The 23,569-nt window shown below is 49.4% G+C and overlaps 1 protein-coding gene and 1 long non-coding RNA gene across 29 annotated transcripts in view; one reads left to right on the forward strand and one right to left on the reverse strand.

The window, feature by feature from the left end:
- Window positions 1-23,569, forward strand: part of Hrct1 (histidine rich carboxyl terminus 1) — a 255,785-nt gene that overhangs the window by 24,562 nt on the left and 207,654 nt on the right. For 15 of the 28 annotated variants that reach the window (XR_015450373.1, XR_015450381.1, XR_015450372.1 and 12 more), the window contains one exon: window positions 23,330-23,565. The exons of 6 other annotated variants lie outside the window; for them this stretch is intronic. Coding sequence is in view for 7 of the 22 variants with exons in the window: in XM_087208845.1 (XP_087064971.1) it covers window positions 10,048-10,986 (939 nt within the window). In the remaining 15 variants the exon portion in view is untranslated. Of the gene's footprint in view, window positions 11,472-23,329; window positions 23,566-23,569 lie in introns of those variants that run through there. 7 more of the 28 variants (XM_087208845.1, XM_087208846.1, XM_087208847.1 and 4 more) reach the window with 1 other exon arrangement.
- Window positions 14,254-19,444, reverse strand: LOC110344189 (uncharacterized). Its single transcript, XR_002386588.2, has 3 exons — window positions 17,485-19,444; window positions 15,810-15,896; window positions 14,254-15,343 (listed from the first exon to the last, which is right to left on the reverse strand). It is a non-coding gene; the product is annotated as an uncharacterized LOC110344189 (long non-coding RNA).

Consider the following 23,569-nt stretch of genomic DNA (forward strand, 5'->3'; position numbering starts at 1 on the left):
GTGGCCACCTGCAAACGACGGAGAGAGGCCTCTCCAGACACTGAAGCTGTTGGCTTCTTGCTCTCGGGCTGCCCCGCACCTGAAACCGAGGGAACTAAACGTCTGTGGTTGAAGCCACGCAGTCTGAGATGTGCACAGCAGCCCACGCAGACCAAGGCATGTGGCAGAGCTGGCCGGAAGGGATCCCATCCATCTCTGGGGGCGCAGGCCGAAGGCCATGACCTCCCCCGTCCCAACTCTCCCGTCTGTAGAACAGGGTGGTAACACCCATTATAGGACTTTTACAAGGATCAGAAGGGGTAGAGAGCACAAAGTCCTTACTTCAGAATCTGCCACACAGGAAACAGCTGTTCAGGGGGACTTCGTTTCGTTGTTACTGGCAGTGTGGTGTTGGGAAAGTTACCTGTGTCTCGATCTCTCCACCATGGAAACAGGCAGACATCAGGCCACCTGTTGCTCGGAACCACCTCAGGAGGGTAAATCTCAAGAAAGGATAAGTGTGTCTAAAACACTTAGCACTGGGCCTTTCACATGGGAGACGCCGTCACTGTAGTTTGCATCTATAGTGTCCCCAGAAGCCCACGTGTTGAAGCCTGGTCCCAGCCCATGGCACAATTGGGAGAGGGTATAACTTTAAGAGGTTGGGCTATGATGTCACTGGAGGTGGGGCTCTAGGGCCTTTTCCCTTTCCTCTTCTTTTTGCTTCAGGGTCCCACCTGAGCTGTTCTGCCCTGCCATGCATTCCCCCCCAGAATTTGCACCCTGGGTCAACTGGAGCCCAAAACAACCTTGTTCTCTTCATAAGTTGATTATAAATTAATTATTTCAGTTTTCTTTTTTGTACTTGGGCTCGAACCCTGCAGAGCTACATTCATAGCCCTTTTCTTTATCTTGAGACGAAGTCTCGTTGAGACACTAAGTTGCCCAGGCTGAGCTTTAATCTGCAATCTTCCTGTCTCATCCTCCACAGTGCAGTAATTACAGGCAGGCACTAACAAGTCCAGCTCCTTGCTTTTTGTTATTAACAGTCGAGGTGATTACGGTGAATGTTTCTGGGCTGAGGGTGGCTTTCTACTTCCCAGCAGTGAGCACGCTGAAGTTTCAGGCAGGCCGCCCTCTGTCCTGTCTGCACCTGTGTCTTCCCTGCAGGCTCAGTTGTGTTGCCAAACTGACTGAGGTAGGAGACTGCAGGGCATGGCAGTGTGGCTGGGCCAAATGGGCGTGGGCTGCCACTTGCAGGCACTTGTTCAACACAGGTGCAGAGCAGCACTCCCGAGCCCGGTGCCTGGTACCGACCTTCTGCATGAGAACAAGCCGAGGCCGGCACCCGGCGCCCATCTTCTAGCACAAGTTCAAGCAGGACAGCCTGGATCTAATGTCGGGAATAAGACATGAAAGAGGTCGACCATGGGCTTCGGTGCCACTGCCCCTCGCCCTTGCACGGCCCGTTCTGTTTGCAGAGTTAACTTCTCCTTTTTCCTTCAAAGCACCTTTTCTCCTTCAGCACTTCTTTTGTGCTTTTTTTCCCCCCTTTTCTTCTTATATTTGCCCTAAAGTAAGTGTCAATCTCTCCCAGTCCCCGCTTGTTCTGACCGACTCAGAGTGGGACAGTAAGAGTCTGGAAAGCCCTGCTGGCCTCCACAGCGCCTAGTGACAGCCATGCGGCCTCTGCACTTTCTCTTCCCCGTTTCAGAATGGCAGATAGTTTACAAATTCTGCACTTTCTCTGAGTGCGTAGCGGTGTTTGGAGCTGTGAACTAATGCCTGGCCCTTGCGGGCTGGTCAGGAGAAAGCATCCTAATTATTAACGACACTGGTGGTGCATTTGAGATAGGGGAGTAGAGGGTGTTCGCTGACCCGACAGCTGGCTCTGGGGGACTCCCGGGGTAGTGAGATCTCACAGGCCTGTGGATTCTGACCTTTGAGGTCTGTGCATCGTCTTTGCTTGTGAGAGCTCAGGGTGAAGCTTGGGGCGTTCAGCAGACCTAGTCATCTTCATGTCCTCAGCGCCTGTGAGGAGACTCAATCTTCAGATGGCCCAGACGGAGGAGCTTAGACTCTGTGGCCAGAGAGAGCCCGTGTTCCACCCAGGGCCGCTGTCCACCAGCTGTGTGACGCTGGTCGTCATCATGAGTGCTGTTTGCGTAGCACTCTGGCGGCCATCTTTGCGGAATTAGGAGGGCTGGGTAACATCATGGGACTCTGACTGCAATTGTGAGCAGAACTGGGGTCCTGCGGTGGCCTCTCTTTCCTTGTCCTATGATGACTAACAGAGCCTTCCCGATGCTGCTGCTCCCTCTGCTAGGAGCCCCTTCCCCTGTCTTATGAAGAGATCCCAGGGCAGACGCTAGGTAGAGGCCAGGGTGAGGCTGGAACAGTAGCAGGCCAAGCCCCCAGGTCCACAGTCCTGGGGGAAGCGGGAGGCAGGACTGGGCAGATGGGCGGTGGGCTCTATGGGAAGCTCTGAAGTCAGAGGTCTTTTAGTGATGCCCAATGTTGGGGCCGTAATTCGAACTTCTGTACCCTGCACCAACCACTCTCTGGTTCTGATCTGTCCTGGGAAGGGGGTGTGACCATGAGTGAGATGGAGGCCTTCGGTGGGAGCAGCTCCGGGAGATGGGGGACTAAGAGCCAAGGAGCCCCTGTAGCGGGGGTCAGTGGAGTCGCCAGAGCTGGCTGCTGTCAGCTCATGGCAGCCGATCCCTAAATGCTCAGGAATTTTTTGATCAGCTATGGAACACAGCTGTTATTAAATATTAAATGATATAGATTTATAGTCAAACACATTGGATTAGTAACAAATGCATCACTCCTTAATTGTTTCATCGCAGTTCTTAGCTGAGTTCTTGCACTTGTTAAATCCGTCCTCCCTGTAGGGGAAGCTCTGAGTTACCTGGGCTCCTGCACACTGCTTTCCAGCTGTGAGTGGTGTTTGCACCACCGAAGTAGGCAAGTATTATGCATCAGGACTTATTCATTATTTGGCTGATTGTGTAGACTTGAGAAAGTGATGGAGAGAAAAGAGATAACTGAAAATTGTCTTTTAGGTAGCTGATATGTTGCGAATAGCAACAACAACAAACCTTCCAGATTGGTGAGTCATATAATTGCAGGTATAAATGGCCTATGGATATGGGAATTTAATAAAAACTGATAAGCACTTCCGTGAGAATCATTTGGCTACATGGAATTTATAATAAAAGCATATTTTATTATTACTTATAAAGTGTGAACTACGCATTCTTTTTTTTGAGACAGGGTCTCACTATGTAGCAGGCTGGCCCTGAACTCACTATGTAGCCCTGGCTGGCCTTGAACTCACAGTGATCCTCCTGCCTCAGCCTCCCAGTGCTGGGATTACAGGCATGCGGCATCATGCCGGGCCACTGATTCTTTCGTTCTGAAAAATTTATGATAAACACCCACAGTGTCTAGGCCACTTTCTCATCACTGGGACAAAGTACCCAACACCCACAACATGAAGTGGGAATGATTTATTTTGGCTCACAGTACTGATATTTGGAGGGTGCCGTCTCTGGTAGGCCGGCTCCGAGACTGGGAGGCACGGTGGAGGGTGTGGAGGAGGAAAGCCGCTCATGTCACGGCGGGGTGGAGCAGAGAGAGAAAGGAGGGGCTAAGGAGGAAGGCACGGCCAGGCCCCACCTCCCAGCAGCACACTCGGGGCTGAACTGAATCCACTGAGGAGAACAGTGGCCCCGCGGCTCAGTCACCTTCCGGAAGCCCCACCTCTGAACACACGGAACTCTTGGGGGTCACCTAGATCTAACTCACAACACAGGCACACACACATTGTTTTTCCCCAGAGGTTAGTTATTAAGCACCAACCATCTGGGGAATATGTCCTTCAGGGGTTATCTCATGTGGTGGAAAACAATGGCCAACCCTCCATGCCAACCCTCACTGCCAGCCCTCCATGGACATGGAGCTCCAGAGAGAGAGCTAACATTCTGCCTTCTGTTGATTTCTGCCATTGAGATTTTTGGAGCTATTTGTTACCACAGCATAGTCTAGCTTAAACTGACTAATACACTTGGGTGAAGGGACTTAATTATCTGAGTTACAGGTTCCTTGCCATAATACCTGTGTCAGTCAGCTTTCTGTTGCCATGTCAGAATACCCATGATAACAATCGAAAAGGAGGAAAGGTTTATTTCGTCTCACAGTGTCAGAGGATTCAGCCCACGGTCACTTGTCTGTGTTGTTTCTGCCCTGTATTGAGACCGAGTGTCAGGGTAAGAGGCAAAGTGGAGCAGAGCCGCTTACTTCATGGCAGCTGGGAAGCAGAGAGAAAGAGGCAATGCCGGGGAAGAGGCTGAGGATGAGACACATCCTTCAGAGACAGCCTCTGGGCCGGGGATGTAGCTCAGGGGTTTCACTGCCTGCTGTGCAAGCACAAGGACCCGAGTTCGATCCCCAGTACCAAAAAAACAAAAACAAAAACAAAGACAGCCCCTGGCTGGTGATGAACTTTCTTCAAGTTCAAGCCCATTCAGCTATGGCCTCATCAGTGGACTCTTCCATTAATGCTGTTAGGAGCTTCATGATCCCATCACCTCTCCTCTCCATTCTACCCTGCTGCATTGGGGATCAAGTGTTCCAAACACGGGTCCTTGGGGAGCCCTTCCTGTTTAAATCACAACAGTACCTTTGATGAGAGTGAGGGGTGACCTGTACATTTCCTCTGGCACTCAGGAGGCCTTCGATAATGTTTTTACTGATAGCAGTGTCTTAGTACCCGATTTGTTTATTTGATGGCCGATGCTCTTGAGCCAATTTGCACAAGTCCTCTTCGTGGAGTCGGTTTGGAATTGGCTCAGTGCTGGGTGTTTGGTCCCAGGGAGACACATGAGGTGGGGAACCTCTCAGAGGTGGAGCTCAGTGGAAGGTAATTAGGTCACAGGACTCCACTCTCTAGAAGGGCTGGTGCTGTTAGGAGAAGTGGGTCAGGTCTTCGTGACTGGATTAGTTCTTTTTTTTTTTTTTTGGTACCGGGGATCGAACTCGGGACCTTGGGCTTGCAAGGCAGGCGCCGGAACCACTGAGCTAAATCCCCAGCCCCTGGATTAGTTCTTGAAAGGGGATCTGTTCTAACACCTTTGTTCCCTTCCTGCGTCTTGCCAAGTTGTCACAGAGCCAGGTGGCCTTCGCCAGGGCACCAAGCTGTGGTGTTTAGACCCTCCAGCCGCCAGAATTGTGAGCCAAAGAAACCTTCTTACTGTAGAAGTTACCCAGCCTCAGGCATTTTTAATAGCAACGCAGACTAAGACCACAGTGGGTGAGGGTACAGCTCCTTCCTCCTCTCTTCTCTGCGTCTTCCAGTGTCTGCCTCCCTCCTCTCTACCTTTTGCTGTATCTTCTGTGCTGTGTCTGGCTCCACATCACAATTTTGGGGGCTGAAATCAAGGCCATCAGTCCAGCTCGGAAGGGCGGCCTGGAATGTCGACTGCACAGTTATTGTCGCTGCAGCAGCTCTGCCCTCGGTCTCATGAAGGAGTCAAATACAGCCCTGGGAAGGGTGGCAGAGGAGGGTCCTAAAGGCTAATGTCCCGAGGCATAGCCTGAGGGGCAGCGGCAGGCAGAGATGCCAACTTCAACGCCAAATAAAAGTGGACAGATTTCTGCAAAGCCTGGCTTTGCCTTGCAGCAGCTCTCAGCAGCTTAGATGGCAGCAGAGGCCAGAGAGTGACAGAGCGGCCATCGCTTGGACCGTGACCTTGGAGGGGCAGCTGGAGGCAGGATGGAGGTGCCCGTTCTTGTCACTGCAGCTGGCACAAAGGGACTAACATGTGTGCCCCAGGGGACTGCCGTGGGGATCAGGGATGCTGAACAACTCACCAGAAGGAGATTGTTAAATAAATTACGATCCATCCATAACTTTTAAAATTAAGAGACAGATTTACACATGTTGCTATGGCAGTCTCCAAGAGATACGAGGCGAGGAAGTGCACCAGTGAGTGCCGGTATGTCCTTGCTGAGGAGGGACGTCTGGCTGCTGCTGGCACACATGCCCCTCCGCTGAGGACAGGACCTCGCCCAGCTAACCCACTGTAAACTGAAAATAATTAAGGAAGTGTGCAGGGGAGAGAGAAACTCTTGGGACCTTGTCTTGGTGTGTGGTTAGCTGTCCGCAGGGTGGGAGAGCTTTCACAAGGTCTTGTCAATGCACCGGATACAGGGGCATCTTCCAGGCGTGGCTGGGCCTCTTCCCGTGAAACCTGAGCAGGGCCGCCCACTCCAGGGCCTACTGTGACTTGCATGGAAGTGTCCGTGCCCTGTAGGCGTTGCAGAGTCAGCTGTGTCTGGGAAAGAGCGAGGAAGCCGAGCCCCGCGGGGTGCAGACCTGGCTAGGGCTTCCACCCCACACAGTTCCCTCTTTCCCTGGACAGTCCGAGTGGGCCGTGGTGTTGGGTCCAGCCTGCAGGTGTGCTGGGCCCTGCTGGGCTTGGGAGGGGTGGAGTGGACTCTCGGCCTCTGGAGTGGATCCCTGGGGTGGCTACAGGCTATTGTTCCTGAAGGGTCTAAGTATGGAGGGTGCCCTCCCCAGGTGGCACTGCTGGGAGGTGGTGGGACACTTCGGGTGGGGCCAGGCAGGGTGTCTTGAGGTCATTCGGGGTGTTGTAGCTGTTTTCTGTTGCTCATAACCGAATGCCACAGATGTGGTATGTTTTAAAGAAAAGCTTATTTTGCTCCCAGTTCTGGAGGCTCAGAGGCTGTGCATGGTGCTGGCCTTCTAGCTGGCACAGTCCCTGGGTAGTTCAGGGCGTCAAATGAGAGACACGCGGCGAGTGTGTGTGTGTGTGTGTGTGTGTGTGTGTGTGTCTGTGTGTGTAAGTCTCCTCTGGTCTTTCCTTCTCAGAGCCGCCAGGGTTCAGTCACAGGGCTGTACCCAGATGGGTGTCTGATCCCAGTCACCTTCGAAGGCCTCACCTCTAAACACCCCAGGGGGCTAAGTGTCCACCTTTTAGTGCCTCCTAGTGGGGACTACACATTGACACCTGGACCCCTGGGGGACACCCTGAGATCACAGCCAAACCACAGCTGGAGGGAAGGAAGGTCTGGGCAGTTGGGAGGCTGCGGGCAGAACAGACCCAGGAAGCAGAACTGGTTGGGGCCGCGGGCAGGATGAATCTCGGCCCATCTGCCCCAACTTTAGAGACCCCATTTCCACGTGGGAAATGGGGTTTGTGATCCATTTCAGGTGGGAACACAAGGATTCAAAGCTCAGCAAAGGTGGGTGATATTGGTGTGTGGATTCCAGTCCTCCTACCCCAACACAGGATTAGTATACAATCAGTGGTCAGCTGATGGTTATTGGAGGAAGGAATAAGGAAACTGGTCTGAGATTCCCGAGGTGGTCAGAGAATGCGCTGGTTTGAGTATGAGTATTGTCCCTCGGGGTCCACTTGCTAAAAGCCTGGTCCTTAAGGCGGTGCTGTCACCAGGTGGGGGCTAGTTGGGGTCTGTAGGTCACTGCAGGGCTCCCCTCAAAGGGCAGAGCGGGACCCCAGTCTCCTCTCATGGCTTATGGGTGGGGTGCTTTGCCCTGCCACACCCCCACCAGCGTGCTGCCTCACCACAGGCCCAAACAAAGGGTCAAGCCCACACGTACCGCAGCCTCTGAAGTTGTGAGCTAAATAACCCCTTTTCTTCTGGGTTAACTGCCCCAGGTGTTTGGTTACAGTGATGAAAAGCTAACACAGAGAAGGACCGTCAAACTCAACCAGTGTGGTCTCTCCACTCCCCAGTCCATTGTGCTGAAAACGACACGGACTGGGAGGACAGTAGGTGCAGAAAGCACCACACAAGACAGAGGGACAACGTGCCAGGGGCGCAGCAAGGGAGGCGACCCTGCATGGACACTGAGAGAAGCTGAGTCAGCACGCAGCGAGGCCTGCGGTACAGGGTTCAGGGTGAGAGCTCAGTGTGCGTGTGGCACATCCGGGAGGGGTGACGGTGTCAGAGCATGGGGTGCAGAGTGAGGAGCTGGGGCTGGGGGGGAGGTCACTGATGCGTAGCCTAAAATCTCAGGCTAAACAGTTGGGTTTTCCTGACTTGACAGGATCTTGAAAGCAGGAGAGACCATGAACCATGACCGTACAGCTCTGTGTTGGGGACATGTATCAGAGGAACAGAGCCAATCGGAGCTACCTACTCATCTCCCTTCCTGTCCCTGTCTGTCTATCATCATCCATCTGTCTACCTATCTGTCTAGCTCTGGAGACTTATCCTGGGAATTGGCTCACGTGATTAGGGAGGGTGAGACGCTCTCCACCGTGTGCTGTCTGTGAGCTGGAGAAGCGGTGGTGTCAGGGAGTCTGAGGCCAAAGGGCTGAAACCTAGGTGTGGCGAGGGGGTGCTGGTGTAAGTCCCCGAGTCCCAAGGCCCTGGCACCAAGAGCTCTGCTGTCCAAGGCAGGAGAAGATGGGAGAGAGGGAGAGAGGGAGGGAGGGACGGACTCCTTGCCCTCCGTCCTGCTCTCTTGGAGGCCTCAGTGGGTTGTGTGACACCCTCCCATATTGGCGAGGGTGGATCTTCAGCAAACACACATGCCAGTTTCTCCCAGAAACTCCCTCGCAGACACACCCAGGAATCATGGCTCACTAGCTATCTGGACTTCTCTTAGCCTATCAGGGTGACATGTCAGCATCACAGGAGATGACCCCGGAGGTTGCTGTGAATGTGACACAGGCCAGGAAGCTGAGAGTGTTGGCTGAGGATAATGGCTGTGGGAGGGGAAGTGCGTGGCCAGAGTACAGCGATGTCGCGAGGTTGGATCGCCAGGACTTTATGACTCTTCGTGCGGGGTGGGAAGGGGAGGTCAGAGTGGAGAACAGCCTTAAGTGATCCTTCGGCAACTGCAGTGATAAGGCTCCAAGGTATAGAAGGTAGGGGAGAAGCTAGAGAAGATGACTGAAAACTGTGATATCGTTTTACCCGAAAGGCCTCCGGGTGGAAATGACCAGTGAGTCAGTTGTGTATGGAGTTCAGGGGGGAGATGGAGCTGCAGGCATTTCTGTAGCAGGAGCCCCGCCCCCACAGCGAGGCTGCACAGGCACGGGGAGAACAGTCTTTTCTGGGAACCATTTCTGCACCAGGCGGGCACTGAGGACCCGGACATGTCCTTGATAACCGAGAGCCTCACCAGCCCAGTGCTCAAGGATTCAGCCAGGTGGGCTTTTGGAGACTTCAATGTGGAGACGGTGGACAAAACCCTCAGGCTGTGGAGGTCACTGCAGTTCAGCCTGGCCCCCTCCATCTCCCTTTGCTCCTTTATCTGGCGCAAATTCTGGGTCAGCTTCTTTGGGTGTGCAGCCCAGATCCCTTCAAACTCATGAAAGTCTTGTAGGGACCCAGGGTGCTACCCAGAAAGCCCTGGAAAGGAGTCAACGTAACCTGGAGCTGGTTTGGCCTCTTCTTGGACTCAGTGGTGAGAGTGGACCCAGAGGGGGCTCATTTTCTCCTTTTTAGTTCTTTCAAACTCCATGGCCTTTCCAGACTCTTCAGGGATCACAAATGTGAATAAATTCCCAAATAGAGAAGCCATGATCCAAACTTCTACACTAACTTGTGTAGATTTGACTTACGAGGATGAGTCTGGGAGGGGTCGGGCCTGACCCACATTTGAGATGGACCCCATAGCATTGCCTGTTAGAAGTTTCTGGATCAGGAGATGAGTGGAGTAACTTCTCCCCAGTTGTCTCCACAAGCAGCAAGAGAGAGTGACGCCTTAGTCTCACCCTACAGGAACCATCTCATTTGCATACATCAGAAACAACTTTTGTGGTTTTAATTAATCACAGTTTACATGCTAATAACCCTTGAACTATTTTTATGGGTAAATAATGGGTACTCCTTGCTGTGGGGGGAATCCATTGGTTTGTTGGTTTCCGTACTCACTTATAATTTATTTCCCATAGAGTGATTACACATACCTAGAGTTAGGACAGGAAGAAAGAGGTGTGATGTTCATCTCTTGGGTGAAGCCTGGAGACAGCAGGACCTTCCCAGTAGGTGGTTCATGTCAAGATGTGGAGGCTGAGGCGGCCAATCCTATGTGGCCACTTTTCTTTTTTCTTGGCCTCCTTGTTAAAATATCATGATGGTGATTCTATTATATTAATTACTATCATTACCCACACTATTTTCATCAATATTCCAGCCAATTTTATCACTATCACACCTTCACCACTACTGCCATCATGGCCACCCCCCCGCTTCCCTCATATCCATCATGGCCGCCATCCCCACTTCCCTCATATCCATTATGACTGCCATCCCCACTTCCTTCATATCCATCATGGCCATCCCCACTTCCCTCATATCCATCATGGCCACCACCCCCACTTCCCTCATATTCATCATGGCCGCCATCCCCACTTCCCTCATATCCATCATGGCCACCATCCCCACTTCCCTCATATCCATCATGGCCATCCCCACTTCCCTCATATCCATCATGGCCACCACCCCCACTTCCCTCATATCCCTCATGGCCACCACCCACACTTCCCTCATATCCATCATGCCCGCCACCCCCACTTCCCTCATATCCATCATGGCCACCACCCCCACTTCCCTCATATCCATCATGGCCACCATCCCCACTTCCCTCATATCCATCATGGCCATCCCCACTTCCCTCATATCCATCATGGCCATCCCCACTTCCCTCATATCCATCGTGGCCACCATCCCCACTTCCCTCATACCCATCGTGGCTACCACCCCCACTTCCTTCATATCCATCGTGATCACCATCCCCACTTCCCTCATATCCATCGTGATCACCACCCCCACTTCCCTCATATCCATCATGGCCACCACCCCCACTTTCCTCATATCCATCATGGCCGCCACCCCCAGTTCCCTCATATCCAGCATGGCCACCTTGACCCCAACACCATTCCCACCATCACCAGCACCACCACTGCCATCACTGTGGTTTCAACACTGGGATCATTATAATGATCACTATGGCCACACCATATCAGCTCAATTGCATTGCCTTTCTGTACCTTGAGGATGCCGCTCATCCCACCCAGAAACAGCATCATCCCCAGATCCCCATCTGCCGCTCTTCCCTCTCCACACACACTGACCTTCACACACCTAGCTGGTCACTAAATCCCACTGTGTCTACCTTCCACGAATCTCCTTAAACTATGGCCTTCCTTCCCTCTATTTCCTGTTTGGATCCTCACAATCCTCACTTGATCTACCCAAAAACTAACCTCTGTGTTTCTGTCCAACGTCATGCTAGAGTTCTGTCTGATATGGACATATGACTGCATCACTGCTGTGATAAAGCATCTCCTTGCCTCTTTGTCACCAGAGACACTCCAGCTAGTAAATAAACTGTTTTTATGAAAAACATTCTATGGACCACCATATTCATATGGACCACTACTTAACTATTTTCAATATTAATGTTTTTTTTTTGGTACTGGGGATTGAACTCTGGACCTTGAGCTTACAAGGCAGGTGCTGGAACCACTGAGCTAAATCCCCAGCCCAATATTAGTGTTACTTATTGACAAACATGACTAAGTTTCAACTCATTTTGCACATACTATGCTTCATTGGTTTTACAATGCCATCAATTGTAAGATGCATTATTATTTAGTGTAGCACTAAGAGGAAATAAGTGCTGCCAATTGTAACTGCAAGAGGCTATAGATGTTATAAAGTATACCAATGTCATAGTCAAAATATGGAAAAATTGGGCTGGGGATTTAGCTCAGTGGTTCCGGCACCTGCCTTGTAAGCTCAAGGCCCAGAGTTCAATCCCCAGTACCAAAAAAAAAAAAAGAAGAAAAATATGAAAAAATTATGTTTTAGTGTCAAGGATAAGAGAACCCATAAACAACTATAAACCTAAACCAAATTAGAAATGAAACCAATAGAAATAATAAAATTCAAATTAGCATTGTCTATTTAATATGATAGATCTGGTTTTGCTGAAACCAATCTGCCACTTAGTTGAAGCGAATTGCTGCTCCGGCCCAGGTTGTTGAGAACTCCTCTGCTTTATTGGGTTGGGTGGTGTGGACACTCAGGGCCTTTAACCAGCACTGCAAGCTATGGATCAACTGGCCTTGGTCTGTACCAGCACATCATTTACGCACCCAGGGTACCCCTTATGTTTCCCCTATTTTGAGACAATTGAAATATCACAAGCACGCATATCACATGGGTTCGATGCTGGCTGTCAGAGAAATGATCCAGGAAAAGTTAATTATCTGGTGAACACACAGAAGTTTAGTAGGTTCTTGCCAAGAACCGAAAGTCCCTCCATGTGGACCCTGAACTCTCAGGGATCCTGCAATGACAGCTTTAGACCCCGGCCTTCAAGATAAAATCCAATTTCCAGTGTGGTCTAGGGCTGCCCATGTCTGGCTGCAGCTTTAACTGGCCCCTTGCCGCTCCCAAGGTGGGCTCTGGGTCTCTCCGTCCCGAGTCCTGAGTCTCTCCATGTGCTGGCCTCCATCTGGAAGGCCTCCCCCTCCTCCACATGGAAAACGACTCCCTGCTGTTGGCACCTGGCAGCTCTGCGAAGACTCACCTGACGTCTCAGGGGAGCCGGTTCCCCACATCCAAGCATCAGTTAGCCATCATTTTACAACCGTTTATTTACATGCTCCAGCACCTCTGCTTTATTTTGCAGTGTCTAGCACAGGGATGGCAGATAAGGAGCTGAGTTTTTAAATGGAGTAATGTAACTTTTCCTTTCATACAGAAGTCACCTGTGCTTATGCCCCACATTCCTCTCTCTCCCGCATTCGTCCTACCCAGGCCCTTTCTTCCTTCTGCTTTCTCTTTACTGCCCCTTACTCTTTCCATTTATCTTCCCCTTTCCCTCCTCTCCCTGCCTGTCTTGTCCCTTTCCAGCTGCTCTCTTGGTCTCCATTCTTTGCTGCTCACAATTTTAGCCACGACATCTCTCCTGCTGAGTGGACCCAGTGGCCGGGGGCCCCTTTGGCCTCTGGGTCCCGGAGAGGCAGAGTGAGCCTGGGATGACAGAGGGCCTGGGGTGGGGATGAGCCCCTTCCAGCCCTGAGGAGCAGGAGCTTCTTGCCTTGTAAGTGCAAGGTCCTGAGTTCGATCCCCACTAGACAGGGAGACAGGAAACATGAGTTCTAGTTCTTGTTTTTACCATTGTGTGACTTTAGGAATATGTCAGTCCATTCTCTATTGCTAAGGCAAAATACCTGACATTGAATGCTCTCTAAAGAAAAGAGTCTAGCTGGGCGTGGTGACCCATGCCTATAACTTCTACTCAGGAGGCTGAGGCAGGGGGATTGTAAGTTTGAGGCCAGGCTGAGCAATTTAGTGAGACCTTGTCTCAAAAAGTGATGTGTATTCAGTTCATAGTGTTGGAAGCTGAATGTCCAGGGCAGGTGGCTCCACCTGTCTGGACTCTGGTGAGGGCCTCTGTGGCTGCATCACAGTGTGGCAGAGAAGTGGGAAGGAAAGTGATTGCATGCACAGAGGCTAGGTACGTGGGGTGGCTTCACGGCATGACAACCACTCTGAGGACTGACAGGGGTCCTGTGAGAACTACACATGGCATCTGTGTGTCCACTGCTGGCCGACACAGCTTGGATCGAAGTCTGGTTTGTCCACCAGTGCTTCTTGTGGCCAAAGCGGCCACTACTGAAGTGAGGCTCTGCACAGCCTTGTGAATGCCGTTCTGTGGTTCTGCTAGGTCCACTTCCTCAGAATTGGCCGAGAGAGGCTGACCTGATACCTTAGGTGCTAAGCATGCCCACGACTGATGCACATTTAGGCCAGAGTTAAATTTCTATCCTAAGCTCTGCCAGTCTGCCCACGTGGCCATTGCCGGGGTGAACACCAGACCCAGGGGTGCTGGTCTGGGACGAGCGCCACAGTCTGGGTACCTCAAAGGCTCATAACTACAACTTCCTGCCTCCCCTTGGCCTGACAGTGGACAGCAAGGCAGCAATTACCAGGCAATTGAGAGATCTGGTGATATCCACCCTCCGCCATGAGGTACGAGCTGAGCCACTTGCTCTGTGCATATCCAGAGGCCTGTGACGCTTCCGCGTTAGAAAGTGCCATCTTTCCTCTGTCAGGCTGTTGCAGGTGACAGACACCCAGTACAGCTGAGGGAGGAGCCCGCAGCTTGAGTTTCAGCAGGACAGGCCGGTGACGCTCCTGGCAGCGGGTGTAGAGCTTCGGCTGGACGCACAGATCCAGACAGGGGGTTTGGAGACAATGTGGAAAGGGTACAGGTGTGGAAGATGGACAGGAACCACCCACACCTGGGGCAGAAACCAGTATGTCCCCCGTGCTGGGTCCCATTGTTCTTTCAGCTTTCGTCAGAACCTTGATTTTCTTTTTTGGGACTCACCTCTTGCCAGCTGTCAGCCTCCCACTGGGTGGCACTGATCCTCCCTCTGTTCTCGAGAGCTGGAACTCTGACCTGGACGTGGCCAATTTCAGAGAACTGAAATTCTCTGGCTACAGCCATTCAAAGATCAACACCTGACCCAAGAAGGACCAATGGAAGGCCGACTAGGATTTGTGCTGGAATGGTGGAACAAACATCATCATCTCTCTGGTGGGAATGTTAAGCTAGTGGGATGTCAGTTTCTGGGACTGTATCTTAGCTACTAGGTGCTGAGAGCCTGGCTGAAAATGAAGTCAACTTTGTGGAAGGCAAAGCCAAGAGGTAAGATGCAGAGAGATTCTACATGCTGTGATGTTAAGCACCTGGATACAACTGTGCCTGAAGCCAGAACTACTGGTGGTCTTTCATGAGCCCAAAACATAACTATTTTCTAGTTTAATCAGTTTATATTGGGTTGGGCTTTCATTACTTGTCATGATATAGTATACTAATTCATTCCTTGAGGACCAGTAGAAGAGGGTTCTCACTGGAGAAGGGCATTAAACAAAAAGGCATTCAGGCAGATGGATGATCTCTGATATTGAGGCATTTCTTCTCACTGCTTTTTGAATTTTAATTAATTAATTAATCTATTTATTTATTTTTCTTCTCACTCTTTCCAGGACAGAGCCACCCACTCCTCCTGGGTGGGTGCTCAGCTCATGTCAGATGCAGCCAGGTTGCAAATATTACAAAACATCTGGGGAAAATGGCATAGTTCCCAATGTATGCTTCTGTTTTCCCTCCTGTCTCCTGCATTTTTGCTTTTATTTAAGGCCGTGTTCAATGTTGTAATTACTTCTTAAATCGGCAGTGTCTGTGTCCCGGGCCTGTGGTTTCCGCTGAGGTTGGGTCTGGCTCTGTAAAGCAACCCTGGCACTTTGGCTGGGAGGCTCCTGCTGAAATACTGCCCTAAATTAGTACAAGGCAAATTAGATATTGGAAAATAACTTTGAATTACATTTGAATTCTTGGGGAATTACGTCTCTCATCTGTGTTAGGGACATGTGAGTTTGCCATGAGTGATATGTGTGGTGTAGGCACCAAGGGAGGGTAGTGGAGCTGTGCACTGGCGGGAGGAGGGAGAAGGGTTAGGGGTCGGGTGGGAGACACAGAAGGCGCCTTCAGGGACACTCAGGGAAGCGAGGCAAACAGGAGAGGTGTAAACCCTAAGACACGTGGCTATGTTTGCTGGCTCTTTGAGAGTCCGGGGCTCCTTGAAAGGAAAGTCCTGAGGTCAAATGATTCAGTTCATTTTCTGGGGATGGAAGGGGGCTGCTGACGCCATCATGTCCCCAGGATGCAAACCCGGAGGCAGATGAGTCACCAGCCTCTGCGGCGGGGAACCAGGTGCAGGTGCTGGTGTGGCCACTCCTACCCTGAGCAGCAGGTAGATGTCGGAGGTCTGCAGTCTCCTCACTGTTTCTGGAGAACCTCTGAATAGGGAGGTGCCTTAGTTCATTCTCTGCAGCGGGAACGAAATATCACAGACTGGGTAATTTATAGAGAAAAGGAATTCGTTTCTTAGGGGTCAGGAGGTCGGGAAGTCCAAGGTCAGGGACTGCATGTGGTGAGAGCCTTCTTGTGGGGGACCCACTGGGGCTCCAAGGTGGTAGAGGGCGCCACACGTGAGACAGAACCACTGTGCGCATTAGAGTCTCTCATCCTCCTCTTACAAGGCCACTATTCCCGCTGGGAGGGACCCCAACCCCACGATCCTACCTAATCTTAATCACCTCCCAAAGGTCCCACCTCCAGATACCATTACCATACGACCTGGGGATGAAATGTCCCACCTATGAAAATCAGGGCACATTCGGCCACAGCGGGAGGGTTTATGTCTGAACAGCACAGCAGGGCCTTGGGCTTCCGGCCACTTCAGGCGGCCTCCCTGTCCTGCCACTTCCCAGTGTGCCTTTGGGCAAGTCCCTTGTCCCTCCAACCCTCAGTTTCTTGTCTGTAAATCAGGGCTTATAACCACAGCTACTTGGCTGTAAGACTTGCTGTGGCCATTCAGGGAGACAATGAGTGCTATTTGCCTAGCACGATTCAACTTATAAAAAGTAATGAATATGATGCAGTCCTGTTATCTGCCCAACAGTCTTGTGTAACATGATGTTAAAATTGAAGTTTCAATTAGGCAACAAGATAAGAGAGATATAAAATTTCCAAATAAATTTCTATTTACTGTATGCAGATTTTCGAATAAGAGAGCTGGAAACACTTACCTCTCCATTCCCTTTTACCTAGTGCAGAACTATGAAAGAACTGAGACTAGGAGGATGACCAGGATTTGTGAGCAAAGCACTTGACTGTTAGAGGAGTAAGACAGGCAGGGAGGGTGAGCGGGAGAGGCAAGAGAGGCTAAGGCCACACAGTCAGGGAGGCAAGGACTGGGCTCTAAGCGGGGGGTCTCTTCGCCCCTAACCAGTGCGCCCACCACCTGCCTCTGCCCCTGTACATGAGAGCTACTGATGAACACAGATGAGACAATTGGATTTCCACATGGGAAAGAGTGAACTTGGATGCTTGGCTTACACATTTACGAAGCTTAGCTCAAAACGGATTGAAGACGGAAATGGAAGATCTGAAACAAAAACTCCCGGAAGGAAGTGGAAGGAAGCAGATGAGAGACACTCCTTGACCTGAGGCTTGGCCACAACATTTTGGATGTGGTGCCAAAAACATGGGCCACAAAAGCAAAAATAAACAGGCGGACTACCGTGGACTACTGTAAATTAAAAGGCTTTGCATGGCAAAAGAAACAATCAACAAAATGTAAAGATAACCCACGGTAGGGAAGAAAACACTCCAGAACCATGTGTCTGGCAGAAGCAAAGTATGCCAAGTATTCAGGGAGCTTGGACAACTTGATAGTAAAACAGTAAGAAAAACAAAAATACAAAGAATTCTATTAGAGGTAGGCAAAGGACCCGAATAAACATTTTTCTAAAGAGATGCACAAATGGCTGACAGATGTATGAAAACAGCCTCAACATCACTAACCATCAGAGAAATGCAAATCAAAGCTACAGTGAGATAGTGCCTCCTACCTGGTAAATGGCTGTTAGTAAGGGAGCAAGGGCTGCCAGGTATTGGTGAAGGTGTGGAGGAAAAGGAATCTTTGTGGGCTCCTGCTGGGAATGTAGGTTACTGAAGCCATTATGGAAATCAGAATGGAGGCTCCTGGAAAGGTTAGAAAAGGTAAAATTGCTGCTGCCATAGGATCCAGGAATTCACTTTTGGGTGTGCCATGAAACTGAAAAATACAGTGAATGTTTAAATTAAAAATATATTATAGTAAAAGAAACGTTGCCATTAACCCACCCTCAAACACTCCCCCAGGTTTCAAACATACTTATCCCATTGTTCTTGCCACTTTCTGAAGTAGCTCTGGAAGTCCTCTTTCAGGTGTGTCTTTAGTTGTCCTGTCATGGCTGCCTCAATGTCCTGAATGATTCAAAACATTTACCTTTCATGGTCATTCTGACTTTGGGGAAGAGCCAGAGGGTGCACGGTGCCAGATCCTGTGAATAAGGTGGGTGAGGGCACAATGTTGTGTATTTACCATGCTATCTTTCTGGTGGACAGTGCTTGGCAACTGCATTCACTGTGTTTGTTTCTAATCATACAGCCCCTTGAATACATCCAAAAGAAGTGAAATCAGTATCTCAAGAAGATATCTGCACTTCTTGCTCATAGCAGCATTATTCACAACCTAATTGTACATTAATAGTTGAATGCAAAAAGCAAGCATGATATACATACACGTATACACAAATTAGTATATACACATATATGTCTGTGGTATGCACATGTGATACACATATACTTTATACACATGTAATAAATATTATTCTGCCATAAAGAAGAAGGAAATCCTGTCATTTGAGACAACATGGATAAACTTAGAGGACACTATGTTAAGTGAAATAACCTAGGTACACAAAGACAAACACTGTATGATCCCAATTTTATGTGGAATCTAAAGAGGTAGAGTATATGGAAATGGATACCAGAGCCTGTGGTGTGGGAAACATGGGGAAATATTGGTCCAAGCATAAAGATGTTCAGTTATAAAATGTCTCCCCAAGCTTCATGTGTTCAGAGATGGGGCATTTGGGAGATAATTGGATCATAGGGGCACTATACTCTTCAATGGCTTAATCCACTGGTGAATTCATAGTTAAATGTGGTGTTAGGAGGCGGGGCCTGGTCAGAAGAGGCAGTCACTGGAGGCGTGTCTTGGAAGGGTGCATCTCCCTCCCTGGCTCCTTCTTCCTGGCCACCATGACACAAACGGCTTTCCTCCACCAGATCCTCCTCCATGCCCTTCCTTCCTTGGAGCTAGCTTACTAGAGACTGAATCCTCTAAAAACTGAGCCAAAATAAATCTCTCCTCCTTTAAGTTGTGGGTGTTTGGTATTAGTCCCAGTGATGGAAGAGTGACTAAGACAGATTTAGGGATTGAAAGTGGAGACATTGCCATAGTTATACCTGACCATGTGATTTAGAAGCCTTTGGAACTGGTGCACAGGAGGAGTTTGGAAAGGTTTGGAGGTACCAGCTGGAAAAGCCCTAGAATGGTATACAATGAGCTTGAGGGGAGATTCTTGTCAGAGCTCAGAAGATGAGAACCTTGACAGGAATATGTACAGAAAAGATTATACTCAGAAGGTTTCAGTTGGGAACAAGAACTCTATTGGCAGTTGGGCTACAGGCCACATGTGTTATATTCACTGATATTTGTCTATATTTTGCTAATGTTCTCAGACTGCAGGAGACTAAGATTGGTGGACTAATTAATCTGGAGGAGAAAATTTTAAGGCAGGCCAATGTTCAGGCTGTGGCATGGGTACTCTGGCAGGTTTTAGCTGGATCTACAGTAACAGACAGGGACAAAAAGTAGTTGTGAAAAGTCTACAGTTTCTTCAGAAGGGAAGTGCCTGCAAAGTTGGAGATGGAGAATATGGTTGCTGAAAAGATCAGCATTAAAAAGCCAAGTACTTTATATCAGGAGAATAGGAAGGATACCTTAAGGGCCTCTCAAGAATCAGGATGACCCTGCTCTTCATAGAATCAAAGGTACAGAACTACAAGGCTTTCATCTGAAATGAGAGCCCCATAGTATTCTGCTCTTTCAGGGCTGCAGAGGGAAATGTTTCCCTATGTTTAGCCATTTAGGGACTCAGAAGCTACTGCAGCCATGATCAAAGGGGTCCTGGATACTGCTTGAGCTGGTGATAGACTTTGGCATCATTTACATGGTGGTGCTGGTATTTCAGGCATGCTGAGCATAAGAGTTACAGGGTTATGGAGGATTCCCCCTAGATTTCAGAAGAAGGCTTGGGAAGCCAGGTAATGTATCCCTGAGAGGGCAGTGGGTGAAGCTGTGAGAGTGAAGCCAAAAGTGCAGTGGAGACGTCACGAAGTTGGCGAGGCCAGGCACATGGAGCATCTGCTGAGGAAGGCCAAAAGATAGTGAGCAAAGCCAGCCCAAGAGAGAGGTTGTGAGGTCTGCAGCCAGTAATGCCACAGTGACAGGGGTTCCCTAGCCATCTGGAACTCCCACTTCACCACAACTTGCCCAAGGTGCTGGACATGGAGCTACAGGATCTGACGTTTACTCTTCCAGGTTTCAGTCTTGGTTTGGTCTCATTCCTTTCTATCCCATAATTTTGTTCTTTTGAAATGGGAATGTTTACTCTGTGCCATTGTATGTCTGCAGTATTCCTTTTCTCTTTCTTCCCTCCCTTCCTTCCTCCCTCCTTTCCTTCCTGCCTTCCTGCCTTCTTCTTCCTCTCTCTCTCCTTCCCTTTCCCTTTCCCCTTCCCCTTCTCTTCCCCTTCTTCTTCTTGATTTTTACAGGGCTCAGAGCTAAGAATTTGCCTTGAGTCTGAGGAGACTTTGGACTAGGACTTTTCAGCAATGTTAAAAGCTTTATTACTCTTAGACATGGACTAAATGCATTTTGCATAGTGAGATGGACATGAGTCTTTTGGGAGCCAGGAGAAGAGTGTTATGGTTTAGGTTGAGAATATTCTCCAAAAATTTCATATGTTCAGAGGTGTGACTTTTTTTTTTGGTAGCGGGGATCGAACTCTGGACTTTGCAGGTGGTGGAACCAGTGAGCTAAATCCCTGGCCCCGAGGTGTGACTTTTGAAAGGGATTGAAACATGGGGGTGCTGTACACATCAGTGCTGAGTATGAATCCCATAGCTAAATGTGCTGTTAGGAGGCAGGTCCTGGTCAGAAGTGGCAGGTCACTGGGGTTCCCTGGAAGGGGATACTGTATCTCTTTCCCTGACTGCTCCCCTTTCTCTGTGCTTCCTGGCCACCATGACGTGAGCAGCTTTCCTCCGCCAGATCCTTCCTGCCTTGGAGCCAGCTGACTATGGACTGAATCTTCTAAAAACCCTGAGCCAATTTAAACCTCTCCTCTTTTAAGTTGTGAGTGTTGGATATTTTGTCCTAGCAATGGGAAAGTATAAGTCATAAGATGAGCCAGTTTTCAGGATCTAAAGTACCACATGGGTGGGGTAGATGTTAATAATGTAATGAACATGTATATCAAATCATCAAATTATATACTTTGAATATATTATATATTATTTTATATCAATTAAATCTCAAACAAACAAACAAAAATCCCAATGCAAGTGTTAGGGAGTTTGACTTGGAGTAGAATTTCCTAAACTTCCGTCCTTCACACTCCACTTTTCATGTTTTTGTGGCATTCATGTAAATCTTGTGTTAACCTTCTATTGCTGTGATAAATTACCTGAGACAATGAACTTCAAAGGAGGAAAGCTTTATTTTAAATCATAGTTTTGGAGGCTTTAGTCCAAGAATAGTTGGTTGTGTTGCTTTCAGTACTGTGGTAGGGCAGTGGATCATGCTGGGAGCATGTGGAGAGGGAAGCTGGTCTCCTCCTGGCAGCCAAGAAGCAGAGAGAAAGGGAGGCGGAGGGAGAGGGGAGGAGGAAGAATAAGGGAAGAGAGAAGTGGGCCCAGGTCCCAGCACTCCCTCCAAGTTATCTAACTTCCTGCCACTGGGCCCCACCTTTTACAGGCTCTTACACTTCCCAGTAGTGCCATGACCCTGGAACCCAGCCTTCAACACACATGCCTTCGGAACACATTTAAGGTTTCTATTATTAATAGGTCTCTCAAAGTAGACTCAAGTTTTAAAAAACTGTATTTAAAAGAAAACTCTAGCATTCTACATATAAAACTGGTATCATCACCTGCCACAAATTGGAGGTAATATTGAAAACAGTGTCTGAACAAATAGTGTTTTGCAAACTTAGCAAGATACTCTTTATCTCTCGTGAGAGCTCTGGATCTGAGGCCAGCTCTTCATTCATTGATAAAGTTGATGAGCAATGCCAGCATGTCTGGGAGGTGTTAGAGACATTATCACCAGGCTGAGACTTCCTCATTACTACGAGGCTTCTGAAGTCAGTGACCTGAGGATAGCTTTTTCAGTATGTGACTCAATGTTATTTAACACTCTATCCATCTTTACCAAAAATTATCTAGCGTACCATCTAAAATTACTTTGCGTTCCATTATGGGTCTTTGTCTGTGGTAGAAAAACATTAATGTTCTCCAAATACCCACACACTTCTCTACATTCCTTGGCTTTCTTTACTGGTGGTTGGGGTCATGGGACTCATCTCAGATAACAGCTGATGGGTGGAGTGCTGTGTGTCACTTGGGCCTGTGGCAGTTGAGTGCCGATATACTTCCTCCATGTCCCTCTTGCTTGCCAGACACAAGGCCAGTGACATCCAGGCTTTGCACAAGTGAGAAATGAACGTATTGTGTCAAAGCTCTGAGATTCCAGGGCTCATCTGTTACTGTGGCTTCGCTTCAGCTGGATATGTGCATATGTGGCCCAAAATGGGGGAAAGAGAATGGCTCCCAACTTAAGATGACTTGGCTTACAGTTTTTCACCTTTACCATGGTATGCAAGTGAGATGCATTCAGCAGAAACTGCGTGTCAAATTTTACATTTTGATCTCTTCCTGGCTGGTGCTGTGGGGTGTGATACTCTGGTGGGAAGTTGGGCAGCTCCCAGTCAGCTGTGTGGTCTCACCTGTGCACCACGTTGCCGGGGTGGATTGTGCTGTGGTTTTCCAAATCCCAGCAAATCTCCAAAATGCCCACCTGCGTGGATTGTGCTGTGGTTTTCCAAATCCCAGCAAATCTCCAAAATGCCCACCTGCGTATGTACATGAGATATCCAGCACTTTATTGCCCAATCAGCTTCGAGTTAGATGATCCCGCCCTCCTGTAGGCTATTGTAAGTGTGCTGAGCACTTTTAAGGCAGGCGAGGCTTACGTGGTGAGATTTGGGAGGTCTGGTGTACTAAGTGCATCTCCAACTTGGGATACTACATTTTGAGCTGTCTGTGGGCGAGGAGCATCTGCATTGCCTCTGAAGAAGAGCTCTGTCAAAACTGAATCTCAGAATCACCTTACATTTGGGTCCCTTGTTTTCTTTTCCTCCTTCTCCTTCTTCAATTCCTCTTCCACCTCTTCTTCCTTCTCCATGCATTCAACTAACTCATTCCCAGACTCTGTTCGCCCACCATTACTCCTGGCTCTGTTTGCAAAGTTAGAGCCCATTAAACTTCAAAGGGGTCTTTGTCATTCTGCACAAGCTCTCTTCAGCTGGGAGTCACCTCTCCACACCTCTGATGGCAGCGGCGTCACTCGAATAACTGTGGGGAGAGGAAACTCACCCCCTCCCATCCGTGAGGGGCTTCATCTTGTGATTAATCAGATATCATTTCCGTGCCTGGCCATCTTCACCCTTTCCCACCTAAGGTCCTGCAGAATTTCTGTCCCTGACCCAGGACAGCTTCTTTCACTTTTTTTTTTTTTGGCAGGATCTTGCTATGTCGCCCAGACTGGCCTTGAACCTGTGGCAATCCTCCTGCCTCACTCTGCCTCCTGAGTGCTGGGCTCACAGGCCTGTGCCACCTTGCCCAGCTAGGACAGTCTCGCAGAGGCTTCTCCTCTCCAAGTGGGCTCGTCCAAGTTGCGAGGAAGACACCTGGCTATGGAGGGTCCTGGTGATGTGCCACGAGGTGGAAATGACTCCCTTCAACACTCAGGGTGTAAGGTAT

Source organism: Heterocephalus glaber, unplaced genomic scaffold, assembly GCF_053883595.1.
Source record: "Heterocephalus glaber isolate CG9 unplaced genomic scaffold, H.glaber_assembly_v1.0 deba00000943, whole genome shotgun sequence".
Taxonomy (NCBI): Eukaryota; Metazoa; Chordata; class Mammalia; order Rodentia; family Bathyergidae; genus Heterocephalus; species Heterocephalus glaber.